This window comes from Diplotaxodon limnothrissa, linkage group LG5 (genome assembly GCF_057381915.1).
Source record: "Diplotaxodon limnothrissa isolate DT_005_m linkage group LG5, D_limnothrissa_male_GT1.1, whole genome shotgun sequence".
Taxonomy (NCBI): domain Eukaryota; kingdom Metazoa; phylum Chordata; class Actinopteri; order Cichliformes; family Cichlidae; genus Diplotaxodon; species Diplotaxodon limnothrissa.
The window spans coordinates 17,931,884-17,951,599 of NC_140600.1; the positions used below are offsets into that span (position 1 = coordinate 17,931,884).

The following is a 19,716-nucleotide window of genomic DNA, read 5'->3' on the forward strand; positions in this document are numbered from 1 at the left end:
TTTTTATTAAAAGGTACTTTTTAAGTTGAAATCTTCAGAGCCGGTGCAGCATGATTGAAATAAACAATACTTTGCACAAAAGGAAACCAAAGCATATACATTGTTGGAAGATGGCGTTCCAAACTGATTTTTCAGATTGTTTTTAGATTTGGCTAATTACCATTTGAACTACACAACTACATACCAAAGCATTTCAATGGAAAAAGCATTGCAAGCTCTTCAGATCACTGTTAACATTTTGAAAAAGTTAAAAAATAAACAAATATTAAAACATTTTAATGTGACCCACATTGTACACTATACACTGTTCATATTCTTCTCCAGTGAGATTAAAAACCCTATATTAATATGCTCTGAGGAAGGCGTTTCGTTAAGACTTGTCTGCCATCTCCTGGTAAAAAAGAGGCGCTGCATTCAATTTATAGCTTCTCTACCGCCATTAGTTCCGGACCAAGTGCTTGACACTGTAGTAAGAAATTAAAGTGGCAGAAAAATAAACAGAAATAATGTGCTCATCTATTTCTGCACGTTTTTTGTTTGTTTGTTTTTTGTTCAAATTGCAGGCTCATTGTTATTGTGCCAAGGCCAGTACTACACCATATTAACTTGAAAAGGGAACCAATTTTGACAGGATTTGGCTAAAGTCACTTTGCTGTTCCTTTGGAACAACCCCCCCCCCCCCCCCCTCCCAAAACAAAACAACAACAACAACAAAAAAAAAACTGCTTGCACTCATACACTTTATCTTTTTAATATTTCAGAGGCCAAACAGGAGACAAAGAGGAGACCTTTTCTCCAGGTGCTTAAGTGCATCAGTGAACTCACCAGAACAGCTGAATGTAAGCATGGAATATCCTCAACACACTTCCACTTGTTTCAGAACTTCAGAGCAGAGTGATGCTTTAAAAGTTGCTCAACGACCACTATTTTAGTTTCAAGGACACATGAAGAATACACCTCAAAGTCTGGGAAAGAAGGAAAGTGGACATCTTTAGGTTTGTGAAGACGCGTCACCTCTCATCTAAGAAGCGTCTTCAGTTCTGAAAATAAAGGATGGAGAGACCCAGGTATTTAACCCCTAGCGCCTAGTGGGATTTCTCTCCTTTGGAAGTAATTGAATTCTCACATGAGCCAAGGTGTGAAAAAATGCACAGGTCAATACCATCAATGGCGGTTAAGGGTTAAAACACTGAGACCTCACCCCACCCTGTTGAGGTCACCTGAGGCAAGGTGTGAGGGAGGGTTAAAGCGCCAGGGAGGGGATATCAAAACTGCATTGTAGGTGGCTGATAGCTGGTGTTGTAAGCCACCACTCCTGTTCACCAATGGCTGTTCACAGTGGACATAAATGACCTCCTGCATTCCTCTTTCAAACCATCTGTCTTCTTGGTCTAAAATGTGGACATTCTCATCCTCAAAGAGTGACCTTTCTCCTTTAAGTGATGTACAGCTTGGGTCAACTGTACTAGGGTTTCAAGACATAGGTCTCTCCAGCCTCTTAGATGATGTTTCCACTAACTTAAAGAAGTCCAGCTTCCTTTTTTAAAAAAAAAGCTGTTAAGACTACCTTGACATGGACAACTGAGAACCTACACAGACTGACCTGCAGAGGCCCATCTGCTCAGTTTCCTCCTCAGTCATGCTGGTTACCATAAGCCTTCCCCTATCCTAACATTTTTTGTAATCATTTCTTTTCCACAGTTATTGTGCTGTCTTATTCCCTTGCAGATTAGCAACACAATGTATCCCTCTGAAATGCAACAATGCTGCAGTGATTTAGGCTCAGAGACAGCCTACTGTAAAGGTACCACAGTTTAATTAAAACGTACGGACCAAAACACCATGTTATATCTGTATCTTGTGTTGAAAGTGGAAATTTTATATCCTTGAGGAAGTTTTCATTTAATAACTAGAATGTAAAAATGATAGGTATTAAAGTGATTGCACAGGCTATTGTTAGCATTCAATGCTGCTTTTAGGCTAATTAATAAGGTTTCATTTTTTGACAGTTACAATATTAGTAGTTGCATGGAAAATATTTTATATATTGCTGCCCTTTGACATACATACAGAAAAAAGACAAAGCAAGGTGTGTGTGTGTGTGTGTGTGTGTGTATGTATGTGTGTGTACAATCCTGGTTGCTCTGTAACTTCAATACTTTCATGCAGATCTGGGTTCTAATTCGCCAATATCGTACCTTTCTCAAAACAAATCAATGTGAAAGTAGGAACAGCAGACTTAAAGGCACAAAAGCTCTAGCGCTGAGGTCACCTATAGCACTTTGGTCCTTCTGGTCAGAGATTAGTGTGTCTATTTTCGTCCCTGTTAGACTGCTAATAAACTCTGGAGGGGGGTCTCTTGCCTGAAAGACTGGCAATTAAAACCTGCGTAACGCTTCATACTGTCACACAGGAAACGCACAATAAAAATGCAGGCTACTCTTAGATTATCTTTTGGCAAAGTAAGTCTCTGTTCTTGTAAACGCCTGTGCGTGTGCCCTCTCCTGGCCGACGCTCCAGTCTGTTGTATGAATCCAGTCGTTTCCTCTGGCGCACTTCTCCTTTAAGCGCCGAAAAAAAGCCCCGGCCATATGACGTCAGAAGCTAAACCTGCTGGGTGTCTGTCCGTTGGAAAGTGAAGTGTGTTTGTCGTGCTATTGCTATCGGAGTTTTTTCTCCCTGTGTTGCCTGTCTTTCGTGAAGTGTTTCTGTTATTTTTGTTTTTACTTCCCTCGAGAGGTTTCACGGTATCGACTGGAAAAAAAACTCTGCCACTGTTGCCGCCTTAGAGGATGTTTTAGAAAAGTTCCTGAAGCTTTCTTTGAGGAAACCGGTGGACGGCGGACACCACCGGAGATGGATAAGCTAACCGATAGCTGAGTTGTTAGCTGAGAATCACAGAAAAGACTCGAGCTACGATGCTAATAGCTAGCTAGCTAACTTGGCTTTTTACCGGCTAACCGAGCGACTTTGTGAACCCGTATCGTTAGAACTACTGCCAGATTTTCCTCGGGCCTGGACGCGACGCGGTGAGCAGTTTGTCAGAGGCCAGCTAACTCAGGAAGACTCGGTCTCTGTATTGAGAACAGTATTGTTGAGGGGAGGCTGCTTACCTCTCAGCCCCGAACTATGAACATGCTATCAAACTCACAGAACCAACCACTGTTTCCCAACCCGGCGGGGCAGCAGAACCCAGCCGGGCAACAGAACCCTTCGGGCCAGTTCCACTCCTTCCAGCCCAGACCCACCTTACAGATCAGGAAGAACGCAATCACTGACGAATACAAGGTGACCAGCCAGGTGTTGGGGTTGGGAATCAATGGAAAAGTGCTCGAAATAGTACAGAAGAGCACTGGCGACAAGTATGCCCTAAAGGTAGGTCATATCTGTAATGAAAGCAACACAATTTTGTCCAGCTATGAGTTCATGCAGTGGTCACTATTTTGCAATGAAGACTTTTAAAGTTCAATTCTACACCACTGGACGCTTTAATAGGCAAACAGAGTCAATCAGAGCAGTTCATTTTTATCCCACAGTGTCATTTTGAGACTTATTATTTAGGCATATTTCTCCTTGTTTGTTGTCCTGCAAAGTATTAAATTTAGCTAGCAGCCTGCTGTTTAGATAAAACATATCAAGACCTCAAACTTTCAGGAAATTCGACTTTCAGCGTGCTTACATTTTACAGAGCACCAAATTTCTGTTTTTTTTTGTCTTCCTTTTCATTGATGTGGCAATGTTGGTAAAAGTGTATCCACGAATTAAATTTTTGATCACCTTTGGCAATAACTTCTTACCCTAAAACATGTCCCGATGTTGTCCAACGGGTGATTTTTAACTCCTATTATTAGAACATGTAACTTCATCATAATAAGCTGGTGCACAGTGAACCTAGAGTAACTTATAAGCAAATAATGAATTGATACACAACAGGTATCTCTAGTTCAAGTGTGCAGTGCTGCTTCTTGTGACTGGAGGTTGCTATGTGATGTTAAAGCTTTTTCTCAGTTGTGTGCGTTTTTTTTTTTTTTGTTTGGTTTTTTTATTTTATTTCACATTGTCATTGTTTTATTTGTCACCCACTTTCACCACGTAGAGTAACAAGGTAAGAATGTCATACGTAGCTTTAAAAAAAAGCGTGTATGGGTTGGGGCTGGTGGTTGTTAGGGTTGTGGCTGTAAAGTGACACTGCAGTATCAGGATCTACCTCTTAAGAGATCATTTTCTGTATTGGTCAATGATTGATAAAGGACAAACGTCACAACAGTTATAAACACACAAGTAACTGAAATGTTATCCAGTGAGGCTAAATATCACTGAAGGCTTCCCCCCATCATTATGATAGAGAGTGTAATCTTAAGATTGTCAGCATACATAACTGTTGCACAAAATCTTCTACAAGTGAATGAGTCAGGGAAAGACAAAACAAAAAATACAAATCTAAAACCTGAAAAAACAGGTGTGTGTGTGTGTGTGTGTGTTAAACAGCAAATTCACACAAGCTCCCACGCAACCGTCAATCAGCCATGTTTTTGTTTGTTGTTAAAACACTTGTAACAAGTATAAACTTAGAAAGTCATGTTGAACTTTCAGGCCTTCTCAATTGTCTTCTCAGCTGTTTTGTGTGAGCAGGGGCCTTATACATTGATAGCGCTGCATGTAAAACTATAGTTGCCTTTTATGTGAATATAGTTGTCGTTTTTAAAGTGGAAGTGGACTCAGTTCACAGTGAAGTGTAAAACATTTCTAGTAAAGCAGTATTTAATATCCAATAGAAGTGCAAAGCTGAAAGGAAGTTGGCAAAAGGCTCCCATGATTATTGTTGCAGTTGCTCAGTAATTCATGTAAAATGGGTGCCACTCGATTAAAAATCAGTTTTATGTTCACCCTGTGAAAAAATTTCCAAGCTAAAGGTCCACAGATTACACAGAAGTGGGCTGAAATTCTGTACTTCTTAATTTGTTTCCAGGATTTTTGAGCGCTTAAGGCTGAGGGAGTAGAGAACTTTTCTCCAAGTATGATTTAATATATTGGGTCATTCTTTTATTAAATCTTAGTCTTATTAGGTTGTGACTGAATGTGTCCTGGAGGGTAAAATCACATTTGCAAATATTGTCAATTTTCCATCAGTTTCAGACCACATATATATAAATTCTTTCTCAAAAGAAGTAAAGAAAAGATATATGAACTGCAGCTGGTAACTAACTAGTGTTAGCTAGATTCTGTCTCATAAGTGAGTAATTCATTTTAGTGTAAACTTTCTAGAAAAGTAGTGACAAAGCAGTGGTTAGGTTAACATAACATCTTGGAATATGAATATAATTAAATCCATTTCCGGTGTCAGTTAAAATGATCCAAAACTGAAAGATATTTTGCACATCTGCCTTATAAGATAATTGCTTAAGAGGGATAAATGACAGGCTGTGAGAGGGAGACTTGGGAATCGGTAATGAAATAATTTTGTTTACATCATTGTAAAATAATTTTATGTTGTAATAATAAATCTATTTTCTTAATTTCCTCAGTACCAAAACTAGGGATGTTTCTGGCGACTAATAGACCTTTTCCACTAGTGCCTAGTACCTGCTTGGCTCGACTCAACTCCATTTTGTAGGGTTTTCCAGTATGTGGTAGTACCTGGCACCAGATACCTACTTGGCCAAGGTTCCAAGTGATCTGAAATAATCCAAAAATGTGAGGTCAACAGACTCCATGCCACTGATTGGCCAGTTATTGTTGTCACTCAGTGAATCATGAGAGCAGCTCCTTCACAAAAAATCAAAACCACAATTTTTTTGAAACCTAGCAACAAGGGAAATGGCTACACAAAAAACAACATCAGTGTTCGTAGAATTTAGCTAACCAAACGTAGCAGTGCTAGCAGCAGCAGTGGCCTTCTTTTATCCTAGCATTCACACCCTGACAAACGGCCACTTCTTTTTTTGGGGGGGGGGGGGTGACAGCCATGCTAGCCGGCTGTCATCTGTTTACTTTTCCCCTTGCTTGTTTGCAACTTCCCTTCAAAGAAAAATTAACAGACAGAAAGGGGGTGGCATCTGTCTGTCAGAGCTGCAGCCCAGGTTAGTGGCCATTGGGGTCATAACATCTTTGAATCTCTAACTGCTTTTTTACATTAGGTCCTTGCCCTTTAGAGACAGTATCTGAATACCTCTCCTGTATCCTTAATGACATGTTTTGACACATCACTAGATGTGGTTCAACTAATTCTGACATCCTTAATTCTGACATTAGAATACCAAATACCAAACTAGCAGAGGTATTTACCAGCATTTTTAACAAATCTTTATTAAATGCTGTTACTGAAAAATTTCTTTGCAACTGTAAGGATCTTAGACTTCCATCTGGTCACACCCCTCAACTGAGAAATGGACTCAACCCTGAGCAATAAACTCCTGAATCAATCCATTAAGCCACTACAGACTATTCATAGTCTCTAACACTGGAACACCCCATTAGATGGCAAAGGAGCTTTTTTTTTTTACCAACTTTGTTTAGTTAAGGTGACAGATACTTGTTAAATTGGATGCATTAATGACTAGCCCCTCTGTTTGTTCACAAATGCTAGCAAAGTGTAGAATGTGGTTCATGCAAAAATATTCCTTTTTTCTTTACACAGCAGCCCAGGTTGTCATCAGTCTAGTACAGGGGTCACTAACAGGCGGACCGGGGTCCGAGTCCGGACCCAGTCGCCATCCTATATGGACCCGGACCTATAGTTAACAAAATATTAAATTATATTTAATTTTGACGGGCCAATTCAATTTTAAGCAGTAACCTTACATTGTATTAGACCAGGGAACATGCTGTATTAGACCAGGGAACATACTAACCAATTGTGTGCGAGTTACGCCACCCACGTGACACTACTTAGCCAATCACATCTGCGCATTGAAGGCGATCGCAACTCTGAGTGCAGACACAGACAGACAGAGGAAAGACATGGTGAGAGGTGAATGACAAGCGAGACGATTAACGATACAGTGAGACAAGACGTGAGCGGGAGTCACAAGAGGTAAAACAACTATAGCGCTTTCAAAAAAGAGAAAAGTAGACACCGAAAATAGAACTTTCAAGACTGAATGGACTGACGCATATATGTTCATTCTTCCGGCCGCAAGCAGCAAACCAGTGTGTCTCATATGTTCAGAAACCGTGGCACTGATTAAAAGTGGCAATGTCAAACGCCACTATGAGACAAAGCACAAAGCTTTTGAACAATCATACCCACCCAAGTCTGAACTCAGGTCCCAGAAAATTAGCAGTCTCAGAGCCCAATATGATCAGTCCACAAGGATCTTAACCAGTTCTTTCACCGCCCAACAACGTGCTCATGAATGTTCCCTCAGAGTTGCTTGGATTTTAGGTCAACACAAAAAGCCCTTTGCAGATGCAGGTGTTGTCAAAGAGTACATGAGTGCAGTAGCAGAAACATTACTTGAGGGTAAACAAAAAGAAGAGCTTCATGACAAAATAAAGCAAATACCTATGTCAGCATCAACAGCCACAAAGAGAAGTGAATTATTAGCTCAGGATGTGCTATCCCAGCTGGAAGAAGCTATTCATAAGACACCATGTGTAGGCTTGGCTGTAGATGAGTCCACTGATGTGTCTGACAATGCTCAGCTGTTAGTTTATGTAAGGTTCTTCAACAATGATAAGAAAGAGTTCTGTGAAGACCTGCTAGGTGTAACTTCCCTTCACAGCACTACAAGAGGAGAGGATATTTACCTGGCCATTAAGGAAATGTTAACAAAGCGAGGAATAGAGCCAAACCAAGTGGTTTCAATAACCACAGATGGAGCCCCTGCTATGATGGGGAGAGAGAAAGGAGCTGTAGCAAGAATGAAAGAGGACAATCCCGAGCTAATCTCTTATCATTGCATTATTCATCAGTCAGTGTTATGCTCCACCCTGTCAGACGAGTATGCTGAGGTGATGAAAACAATGATGAAAATGATTAATTTTCTCAGGGCATCTTCTTCTTGTCAGCATCGCATGCTCAGGGAATTTCTCAGAGAAGTTGATGCACACGCTGATGATCTTCTGCTTCACAACAATGTGAGATGGCTTAGCAAAGGCAGGGCATTGGAGCGATTTTGGTCCATCAGAAGTGAAGTAGCAGCTTTCTTGGAAGAGCTGGAAAGTCAAAAAGCAACAAACTTTTCTCTCTTTTTAAATGATGGGAAAAACATGGATATTGTGGCCTTTTTGGTTGATATCACTTCACACCTGAATGAACTGAATTTGAAGCTGCAGGGCAAGGACAATTCAATTTGTGAACTGATGACAGCTGTCCGCTGCTTTCAGAGGAAACTTGAAGTGTTCAAAGAAGACCTGCAAGGAGACTATGCACACTTCCCAACAGTGAAGGAACAGGTTCAGGGACAGAGAGATGTGTCCTCTTTTGTTGACTTTGTTGATAAGCTGATTGAAAACTTCAGCAAACGTTTTGATAGCTTCAGCTTTGGACAGCAGCTCACCATGTTCATAAAGAACCCATTTGCCATCACTGATGTCAGAGGGTTCTCAAAGGAAGTCACACAGCACTTCAAGTGGGCAAATGCTGGGCCTCTTCAAATGCAACTAATTGATCTCCAAGCAGATGTGGCCCTGAAAGAGCAGTTTGGAAGAACTGAACCTGCCATGTTTGGCTCCACATACAGCTGTGAGGCAGCTTTCTCCAAAATGAACATAATAAAAACTAAATATCGTTCCAGGATCACCAATGAGCACCTACACATGTGTATGAGAATGGCCCTGACACCATTCCAGCCCAGATTTAAAATCCTAGTAGAGCGAACTAAAGCTCAGTTCTCTCACTGAACAACAGAAAGTTGGGACGTGGAATATAAGGGGGAAAGAAAGAGAAACTGTAAAATTGTTAAAATGTTTTGAGGTTATCTGTTGAAAATGTATTGAGACTGTTTAGTCGAGATGTAAAATGTAAAGAAAAAGGGAAACTTTTTTTTTCTGAAATTAAGCACTTTGTTTTAAGATACACAATTTAGCCATTTTATTTATTTTCTCTAATTCATTTTAAACAGCAGCCCTATTTCTAATGTAGGCCTACTGTGTGTTTCAGTGTTAACAATAAATTTTGTTGAAATGTTTTAACTTGTATTTTCATTGATTTGACAGTCTATTGTTCATACGTTCAGATATAAATTAAAAAAAAAAAAAGGTTGCTTCTCTATCACAATCATAACGTAAGTTAGACATTATGATGTCCCGGACCTCTGCTTGAGAAGATTTTCTCCAACTGGACCTCCTCAAATTTTAGTTTAATACCCCTGGTCTAGTAAGTAAACTGATCCAGAGGTACAGGCAGACTCCTGAACACTGTCTGCCTTGCAGAAAATTAACTGCTGGGTTGGGTTTAGAAGTAGGTATCAGTTTAAATGACTTGAAATGAGAAATTGTTTGCTTAATACTAACGCTTCATCCAAGTTTCTGTGAATCAGGGCGTTCAGGACAGTCCACTCAGGGATCCTTTAAACATGGCACCCCGAGCTCCCAAAGACAGGTTCCAGAACCGTGTTTCACCTAGAAACAATATAAGAATAAGATAAAATTGTAAGAATAAGAATATTGTTTCCATAACACTTCAAAAAACCCTAAAATTGTAATTCTCAAACTGTGACTATGATCCTAATCCAATATGAGGTATAATAAATAAAGCAACTGCTGCTGCATCTCCTGACTCTGGTCACTTGGTGAAGTTGAGTAGTTGCCATTATTGCACATTAATATAATTGTTTTGAATCTTCAAGCATTCCTGTGTTGAGAGTTGTCTGAATCTAAAATGAATCACACTGAGCAAACCCTGTTTTGTGGCATCTCTCCAACTAAATATACAAGTCTGAACTAAGTGAAGTTGATACACATAAGACGCCAAAAGGAATCCCCCCCCCCCCCCCCCCCCCCTCCTCCTACCTGCATGCGCTATAATTTACTTTGCCCGATTCCTTCAGTCCTGAGTGTTCATTATTCTGGTCTAGGTGCTGGGAAATTTTGCTATTTTGTTACTGTGTTCAATGCTGTAAATGCCCGATTGAAAAACATGGACCTTATGCAAAACTTAAGGGAGGTTGGGTCATGTGATTGCTTGAATGACAAAGATGCTGCAGTTTGGTGTTTTTCTTTTTTGTTACTGTGTACAAGCTGACTATTTAGATGTCTTTTTCTTCTGTTGGATATAGTGGCTTGAATGCATCCTTTTTAGATGTTTTTTATCTCTTTTTCTTTTTACTGCCGCTACATTGAGAATGTTTTATGGCACGCAGTATTATCACATCTCATTTGATATGCCAGCTGTAAAGGTTGTTGACGTCTGAGTGTAATCATGTGGAGCAACAGTTTTGGTTTGAAGGTCGGGTCATTTAATTTTAGACTGGTTCACGTGGGAGGGGTTAGCCCTTAGTAATTATGGTGTGGTATGGGTGTGTTTATTACCGGGCAATAATAAACCCTGTCTTTTGCATCTACCACTACCCCATTGTCCATGCACATCCACAGCGCCTAAGTCATACTGCATCTGCTAATGCAATCAACTTTTTAGGGGCCAAGATGGGGTTTTTCTTTAGCGTTTGTTATCGTCAGACTCGAGATCGTGTCCAAGAGGCTGTCAACAGTGGATCATTTTTATCCTTTTAATCACAACACAACAAATTTCTTAACTGCACACATTAGGTTCACTAAAATGACTGAAGTTATAAAATCTGAACACTTGTCTCCTAAATTCAGGTGACCTCGCAGCCTTATAATTTTAGGTGTTGGTGCACATCAGTACAAAGAGTTTCTGAGGAATCACTTTTATCTTACAATGAAATATTTTCATCCTGATTTGAGTCCCTCCGAGGGCGACAATGCACAAGGTGGGGAGTCACTAAGTGGTTGATGAAAATTACATTGTCAGACACTAGATCTCAACCCAACTGAAGTCCTATTGGAAATTTTGGAGTTGCATATTCAACAGTACTGTACACCATCATCAAAACGCCAAATGGGGGAATATGTATTAGTTTCAGAGACCTACAAAATCTCTGCCAAGGCACATTACAACTGGCAGCACTTTGCGGCTCATAACCTAAGATATGGGGTGCCATGTAGATTTTCCCTTTTTGGTCATGTTGCCAACCCCGAATTTCCATCAGCAAAGCAGTCCTTCCCCTGATATGAACTTGTATATTTAAAAATATTTGCCAGAAATAGCTGCAGAAAGTGACAGATGGCTTAATTAATATTATATTGTTGATAGTACAAAGTCAAAACTGTTGTTAGGACCTCACTGATAAAATGCAATTGAAAAATTGGATTAGAAGACATGTTGCTGCAAAGAAGCCCCTAAAATGGAAGAACAAATAGCAGTGATGAAAGATAACGTTTGCACAGAACACTTGTTCTCTCTCCTAACCGGAGACAGAAGTTGGGGGGATTTGCTGTTTATGTATCACAGCTACAGGAAAGTTAGTGAAGATTTTACCTAATCTTTGTACACTGTTTGAATGACAACATAAATATGCTTCCACATAAATATTCTTATGTTTTAGCATCTGGACAGATGGCTTTGTTAGCTGCCTGTCTAATTTCATAGACTCAAACAGTAATAATTATTGTAAAAGGCTACTTTTTATTTCTTCCATAAGACCCCTGAGCCCCCACTAGGAGTTGGTTTAAAAAAAATTGATTTTCCAATTCTAATCGATTTTGAATTGAATAAAGCAATATCGATTCATTAAATCCTGAATCGATTTTTAAATATAAATGTATTTTTTCAGAAACGCCAGAATCTCAGTTTAAAGCTCACAAAACTATTTCAACAACTGCCGAACAGCTAAAACGGCAAATGAGCGCAGGTAAACGGATTCCGCACGAAGACGTAAACACAAAGCGCGGATCGTTCACCCTACACAGGAGCTGAAAGCCGAGATGTCACAGATTGTGAAGCTGCAGGTTTTGTCAGTCTTTCACCAAAATTCACTGAACCAGCAGCAAAAGATCAAATCTAGGTTTCATGTTTGATAAACATCGTCATTAATTCCCTGTTACTTTTGCTTTCTGCTTCCAGCACGATAAAATCAAAATTCCTGCACTGCTCTCTCTCTCTCTCTCTCTCTCTGTGTACAAGAACCGTTTCCCATCTCAAATCTGTTTTCTGCATTATTCGCTTGCTTATTACGCACCAGTCAACTGTTGTGTACAGCACTGTCGGCTGCTGATTTTTGTGTTTTTTCTTCTCAAAAATGACCTCCGACTGGTAGAAGCCAAATTTTTTTGAAAATTACGCCAAATTGCAAAACTCTTAGCTGCGCCTCTAATAAAACCTCTGTAACTTTGCTCTGCTTCACTTCAGCCGTATCGGGTAATTTTCACATGTTGATTCATGGTTTTCTTGCGTTTTTGATCTACTGCAGAATATCTTTAAGGCGGTCATATAATCTTTGCATCTGCTGTGATGCTTACACCTCTGATGAAGTCTCACAAGTGTCAGCTTTGTTTTTATACATAGATATAAAAATGTGGATATGTACTGATAAATTATCATAATTATAATATTTCTGACTGGATCAAAATGGAATGGAAACGAATTGAATCGGGACCCTGTGAATCGGAGTCAAATTGATTATAGAAATTAGGGACGATACCCAGCCCTAGCCCCAACCACCACCCCCACCCTCAGGACTCTGCCGACATCTCCCACAGTGGCGTCACCTTGTAAAATGTTTTCTTGAACCAGGTTTTATGGTAATAATACAGATGAAAAAGTCATGATTATTCAGCTGTGCATGCAAGAGATACTGTGATAAAGAAGTGGAGTCCCTTAGGGCTGCACTATTTTGCATAAAATGAGAATCACGATTTTTTTGGCTTAGAATTGAGATCACGATTCTCTCACGATTTTCTTTTCCAGTATAAATATTTATTGCACTTATTAACTGCACATCAACTTCGTAACAGTTGAGACTGAACATAAAAACAATGAATAAACATAAAAACAACAAATGTCTCACGTTTTGTTGTTGCCGCAAAATGTTGTACTGCTTGAAATTCCGTCTCCACCGTTGCTCGACACTGCGTGTATAGAGCAGGTGGTGCAACAATAGAAAAATAGTTGTGGGACGGCACTGTGTAGCGTTTGTCTAGGGTGTTGATCATTTTCCTAAATCCCTTGTTTTGTACAGTGTTGATGGGAGCCATATCTTTGGTCAGGTGATAAGTAATAGCCTCTGTAATTTCTTTGTGCCTGCGGGAGTTCGACGGGTATAGGGAAGCGCTGTATAAGGTTCCCGTTATTGATGCTTGGGTGGTTGACCGGGACTGATTTTCTCCTGTCACTTTCTCGTCATCCCTGACGTGCTCTCCGTTGTTTTTTCCCTGCTAATTTTAGCAGCCAGCTTCTGTATCACGTGGTATAAGGCTCCGCCCTTGTCATTTGTTGAGCAGGAAGAGTGAGCGCTTGTTTTCATGCAGATTACGTCCCGGATCAAAATGCGGTACAATCGTGGTCGTCTTTTTTTAAAATCGTTGTCATTTGGAAATGAGATCGCACATAAGTATGAATCGAGATCGCGATTTTCTAACGATTAATCGTGCAGCCCTAGAGTCCCTTAAATAGTCAGTTGCAACCTTCTGATGTATTGTGCTTAATATAGTTTGTCACACAGAAACACTAGCTTTGACTTCTTAACTTTTGTGGGAGACAGTGTTGTGTGTCCTTGTTTGAGCGTTTCTTGGAGGCAGTGTTCAAAATATGTGGTGCAACCGGGTCCGCAGGCTACTTGTGCTTGTGGTGTTGAAAAGGGCGAATTATAGCATAAAAAGAGAAGTGAGAACAAGTGTTTAAAAACTATGAATTGTGTCCACTGCAGTCACTGTCTTTGCTTATCAAATTGAAATTTTGTTTGTTGATGGAAGCAACAGGCTTCGTTCTGGAGGTCACTGGAATAGGAGAAGCCTGTTGTACCCTTCCCTATTTCGGCCCACTTTTTAGCCAACTGGTATTTGCCCCCCATGTTTGTATACATTGACAGTACCTCTCCATAGGCAAATACCTAATGGATGCATCTGCTGTACCGTAAAACGGGCACGAATTGGTTTATCTTTAAAGTGTCGTAACACAGGCGAACCCTTACAAGGTGTGAAGCATTGCAGGTGTTGTCTTACAATGCCTGCATTTTAATGCTGACAAGCAAGCAGGTTATTGGAAGCGCTTAAATTCAACGTCACATTTTAATCGAAACACAAAGGGTTTTATTTGTGAAGTTGTTAGATGACACAGATAAGAAAATGAAATGCCTCCATACAGTCCTAATGGGATAAGGCATTCATTAGACTTGCTTGATGCCAGAATGCTACACAGTTTTTCAGTTTTACTGCTATCATTTTTTTTCTCTTTCTCTAATGTGTGGTAAAAAATGGACTTCAGTGTCAGGACTCCTTGCTGTGCAATTTCAGTGGTGTCTTCACAGTAACTAAAGAGGTTGAATACAGCAGGCACTTTAGAGGTTTAAACCTGTAGGATCTAGCCGGGTACATTTATTTTTTAGATCACAGAGGATTGTGCCTGTTTATATAGGCTTGTTATACATTATGACTGAACTGTGTTCCAGCTGGAAGTGAAGTTTACAGTGAAGCCTGTTTGGTTGACAGAAGGGTTATTTTAGTGACATACTTTAGTGTTATGTGATTGTAGTTGGCTGCAGTTTGTATATTATTTAAATAAAGACAAATAAATGATGTTAGATGAACACTAACAAACTAACAAAACCATAAAAGGGAATGCAGAACAAGGCTGAGAGGGCTTTAGGCCTTCTAGACTATATGGGCTTAGAATGAGCAGAGATATTTTGGAAACTGTAGCGATTTCTGGAATTAATACATCACCAATGGCTTTTATAATTTATTTATTCTGTGTGGGTCTATCATATATTATTATAACTATATTTTCTGTTTTGGAAGAAAGCAGTCATCTTGCTGTAGTCAAGTATTTTCACTAGACTAGGATGTTCGCATAATGTTGACCCACAAATGTGAAATTAACAGTATGTTTTCAAAAGAAGATATCCCTCTGAAGTTTGTTCGTATCTGGAAAGGAACTCCCTGTACTGTGCATTTTTAAGGTGTTTAAGCACTTTCCACATGAACTGAATTTTATTCCTAATGCTTTCTGTCTCTAAATTGTCAGCTTCCTAGTATGAAGTCAGCGTGATGTGGCAATGTGTGAGTAGTGCAGGTAACTGTCACTTGGACATCGTCTGTGTATTGCAGTATTTCTTGTAGTGAGAGGCGAGCTTCCTCTTTCTGCATCAGAAATAGCAACTTTGAGCAATATCCCAAACTGATTCTCTTGACATTGTGTGAAAATGACAGTAGACAGAGAAACTAAATCCTCTGGTCACATTTTCAGAGTTGTTCCAACAGTTGTCCCTTCTGAGGTAAAAAGGAAAAAAAATGCTTGACTTATTCAAGTGAAGTAAACACCTGTCAAGGTCTGTTTAAGAAAAGAGGAAGTGGTGATCTTAGGCAGTTTAAATGTGTGTTTTTGTGGTTTGCATTTCAACAATTTCACTTGGACTACAGAGCAGAGGAAACCTGTCTAAATGGTGCTTTAAAAGTAGTGTTTTTTGAAACGGCTAACAAAAAGTCTAACATCATAATTTCTTGTGACTTTATGCTGGTAAGGGGTCTGATTAAGTATTATCACTGATGGAGGAAAAACTGCTCACCCGTTAATCATGAGATGGCAGGAAAAGGAAGGACGGGGAGGAAGGAAGAGGTTCTCTTTTGGTCTCCTTTGAGTTATTTCTCTACCCTTACGATTTTCCCCTATGAGTTTGCCATCTCCTCTCTCTCTTTTCATTGCTTGATGATGAGCTACTTCCATTATGCATCTGATTACCTGCTTAAGCAAGATTGAAATCCCCCTGCTTTCAGCATACATTTAGTCATCACTGATTTGCTGTGGAAAGTGAGTTAAACAGAATGTATTACTCAATAATTTAATCCTTAAATCTCTAAAAGTATTCTTTTCATTTTGCCATCAGATACCAGATGTACCAAACTTCTGGCTAAAAATGTTTTTCACTCTTAGAACACATAATTTCGCTAACAGGCACATTGATCCACTGAAACTCTGCTTTGAAGGTAGTGTGAAACTGAAAGACAGTAATGTTTTTCATTTTTAAAGAGTGAAAGGAAAAGGGGAATGTCTGGACAGCAAGAATAAAATGAACTGACTTGATGTTATAACTCAGTGTGTATATGTACCTTTTTTTTTACTTATTCAGTCAGTAGCTACAATGACGCAGATCATAGGTATGACGCTGAAACAAAACCTTTTGGGGTTTTGTTACTCACTAGTTATTGGCATTTTGGTCTAGACAACCCAAAATGTGATCTCCACATATGTGGACGCCAGGAGGTTAAGAAGAAAGACCATTGTCTACTCTTTGTGCTTGTTTTGTGTTTAGTCTGAAGGTCACAGGCTCAGTGACAAGTGGGATCTGTATCATAGCATTATTTAAATCTTTATTGCTGTCAAAATGGTGGCATATTTACCCCCAAAAATGTGTTTGACATTTGCCACAAACAAAGAGATTAGCTCAAGCCTCATAAACATCTCAGGGGTTTAAGCTTCTTTGGCCTAATATGATTTAATCAGTTATGTTGTCTGTGATCGAGTGTAGTAACCACCCAAAGATGTAGATGTTGCTTGACTAGTAGATAAATGAGGTATGGTGCATCTCTTCTTTGTGAATGTGGCCCCTGTGAATAAATAACTAAATTTCAACTGAAACCACCCACACATACTGACCATGTCTTTTTCTTGCATCTCTTTCTGTGGAGGGAAGTGCTTTTGGAAGGATGTGGTATTGTGGTTGTGAAAGATGGTCCCAGATGTAGGTAGGCAACTGTAGATGTGACAGAGTAATTTCCAAGTTGATGCAGTACTTTGTGAAACTAAATTAGCCCCTGTTTCTGTGTACTTGCAAGTTCTTAGTTTTTTCATGTAACATAATTAGGCATATTTTATGTATTCATCCTCACTTTTTTGTTCTTTCTTCATGTATTATTTTCTGCTCGGGTCTTATGATCAGTTCCTAATATGGAAGCAGCATGGTTAAATAGTGCTGAATGGTGTTAACAGTAACGGGAAGTGAGTGGTTTCTCTTGCTCAGAGTTCATTCATGCAACATATCACATAGATCTGTTGCTTTTGTGTCAGTTGTGACACAACACTCTAGTAATTCAGAGATTTGAAGCTAGTTATAGTCATTTAAAAGCAAAAGTTGCTGTTGTGCAACTTTATTTTGAAATTGTGAAACAAAATAAAACTGCTGAACTCTTAAGGATCCTTAATATGCAAAAGAGTGGAACTTCCTTATAGCTTAACTGTTCTGGGAACTTGTCCTGCTAAACATCTTAGTTTGTCTGTCTGAAAACACTCTCACACACTCACACCTGTGACTAACCGGGAACTGGTCACATTGTTGGCCTGCTGTCATTTGAAAGCACTTGATAACACGCCACTTTGCTTGTATTTATATAGTAAAGCCACAAGTGCAGGTGGGGATTTACACAATGAATCACAGGGTGGCCAAAGGGAGGCGGTACTGAGGCTAGCTAAAAGGAAGGGTTATAGTCAAAATGTTGCTAAATGTCATTAGTCTCTATTTCACTATTTCACTTCTATAATAATTCCATCCACTGCCTGAAACGGTTTTCATCTGTCCCAACTCAGCTGCTTCTATTTTAAAAAACAAACAAACAAAAAAAAAAAACCCTCCATCTTCCAGTCTATATTGGGAAGTGAGACAACTTGGTGTTTTTTGTCATAGAGACATAGTCCTGTCTCATTTCCTTCTTTTAACAAGCCACTTGTTTTTTTTCATGAATTGAAATGCTTTAAGCCATCTGTCCTGCTAGGTTCACAGTCATTATTATTGACAGAACTTCACAGTGCTGTTTGGTCACTGGTGAGACATTCAAAACGTAGATTTAGTTTTTTAAATTAAACAAATTCTCACCTCAAGTGCCACAGTTGAAAACTGTTTACACTTGCCACAAACAGTATGTTCTGTGCAAATGTTAGCTTTAACCAGCTGTCACAGGACCAGAGGCAGAGCACATCTTGGACAGATTGTCTGTCCGTCACAGGGCTACGCATGAACAAGCTGCATTATTATTTTTTTATGTGTTTTCTAGCTCAGAGTGACAGACCTATAGAACTCACTGGGAATTTGAGGCCTTTGTTTTCGCTCTCAATTAGCCCACCTTACTCTTACCTTTGTATATCTCTCCATGTACAAACATTTCACCCAACTACAAACAGTATTCACCCATGGATGTCTAATTTGCACTGTGCAGGGTGAATTTGGATCTTTGCTTTGTCTTGACATGCAGTCACTCTATAAAATTCTGTTTGTATTTAGCTGAAGAAATGAACTTTTTATTGTACTGACTGCAAAATTGTACGCCTTTGTATCTGTATTAAACAGGAGTATTGGAGACTGCTTATTGAAATGTTAGTAAACGTACAGATGTACGAATCTAATTACATAGATGTGCAAAACATGATTTCATGAAAGTGTGCAGACACACAACAACAGATGTGATTGTATTTTGAGACTTAACAGATGTCTTTAATCAGATCATGTCCTATTAACACACAAACATGTTTGGTGCTTCACTGAGCCCACAAAAGGAAAAAGTCACATACAGAAGCAAGTCTACTGCTACAGTGTTGTTTAACCCTTTTTTTTTTTTTCTAATTGAGCCTAGCTTAACCTATCGCCTCTCCACTGAATTTCACTTCCCTACCACCCTCTGGTCTCACTCTAATCAGCCCTGGGCTTTTCCTTGGCTCAGGAATAGCAGGTGGAGGATGGTTACTTCCTTTAGCGTAACCCCATCCCACCTCCCACTGTCCTGCTCTGGGCAGGGGAGCTTTTGTGCCGGCTAAAGGAAGTGTATTGTGTGTCCATCTGTCTTCCACATATCCCTCCTTCTCTCCACAAGCTTCGGTCTCAAAGGGCTACCAGCAGATTGGAGGGGGGTTGCAATGCAGTAATGCATCAGCTGAAAGGTGACAGGAGCATGTTCATCTGTGCCCATATACTTAAAGATGTGGTGTGAGTGTTTCATACAATAGTTTTGTTTCCAGTACATGCATGCACACCAGTCTTTAATTAAATTGTGCTTTTACAATTGGACAACATAATAATAATAATAATAATAATGATGATAATAATGATGATAAGATAATGATGATGATAATAATAATAGTAGTAGTAGTAGTAGTAGTAGTAGTAGTATAATAGTCAGTGTAACAATAATTCAGTCATTCTCAGTCACAAAAACTGTAACTCTTGCTCTCTTTCTAGTGTTAACTATTATTAGTGAGGGTGGACAAAAGACCAGAGGGCTAATATCTAGAAATAATTAATAAATAATACCAAATTTAAAAACATTGCCACAATATCGGACTGTTTTGTTGTTTCCCCTTACAGGGTGAGTCCCAGGTTGTGACCGATATTTAAAATGTTTAGTGTTTTAGTTTAAAATGAACACATTTCATGTTAATAACTATTGCAGTGTTTAAGGCCTACTCCATTAGCATACTCTTACTGATGGAAAACAGCTGGTGCACTAACGTGTTCCCAGTGTAACTCACACTTTGTTATTGTACTTGTTCTG

The 19,716-nt window shown here is 39.4% G+C and overlaps 1 protein-coding gene across 1 annotated transcript in view; it reads left to right on the forward strand.

Annotated features, from left to right (window-relative positions):
- The first annotated feature begins 2,631 nt into the window (after positions 1-2,631).
- mapkapk2a (MAPK activated protein kinase 2a) overlaps positions 2,632-19,716 on the forward strand; it is a 36,185-nt gene continuing 19,100 nt past the window's right edge. Inside the window, exon 1 of the mRNA XM_085353995.1 lies at positions 2,632-3,375. Coding sequence (XP_085210121.1) covers positions 3,130-3,375 — 246 coding nt within the window. The 5' untranslated portion in view covers positions 2,632-3,129. The remainder of the gene's footprint in view (positions 3,376-19,716) is intronic.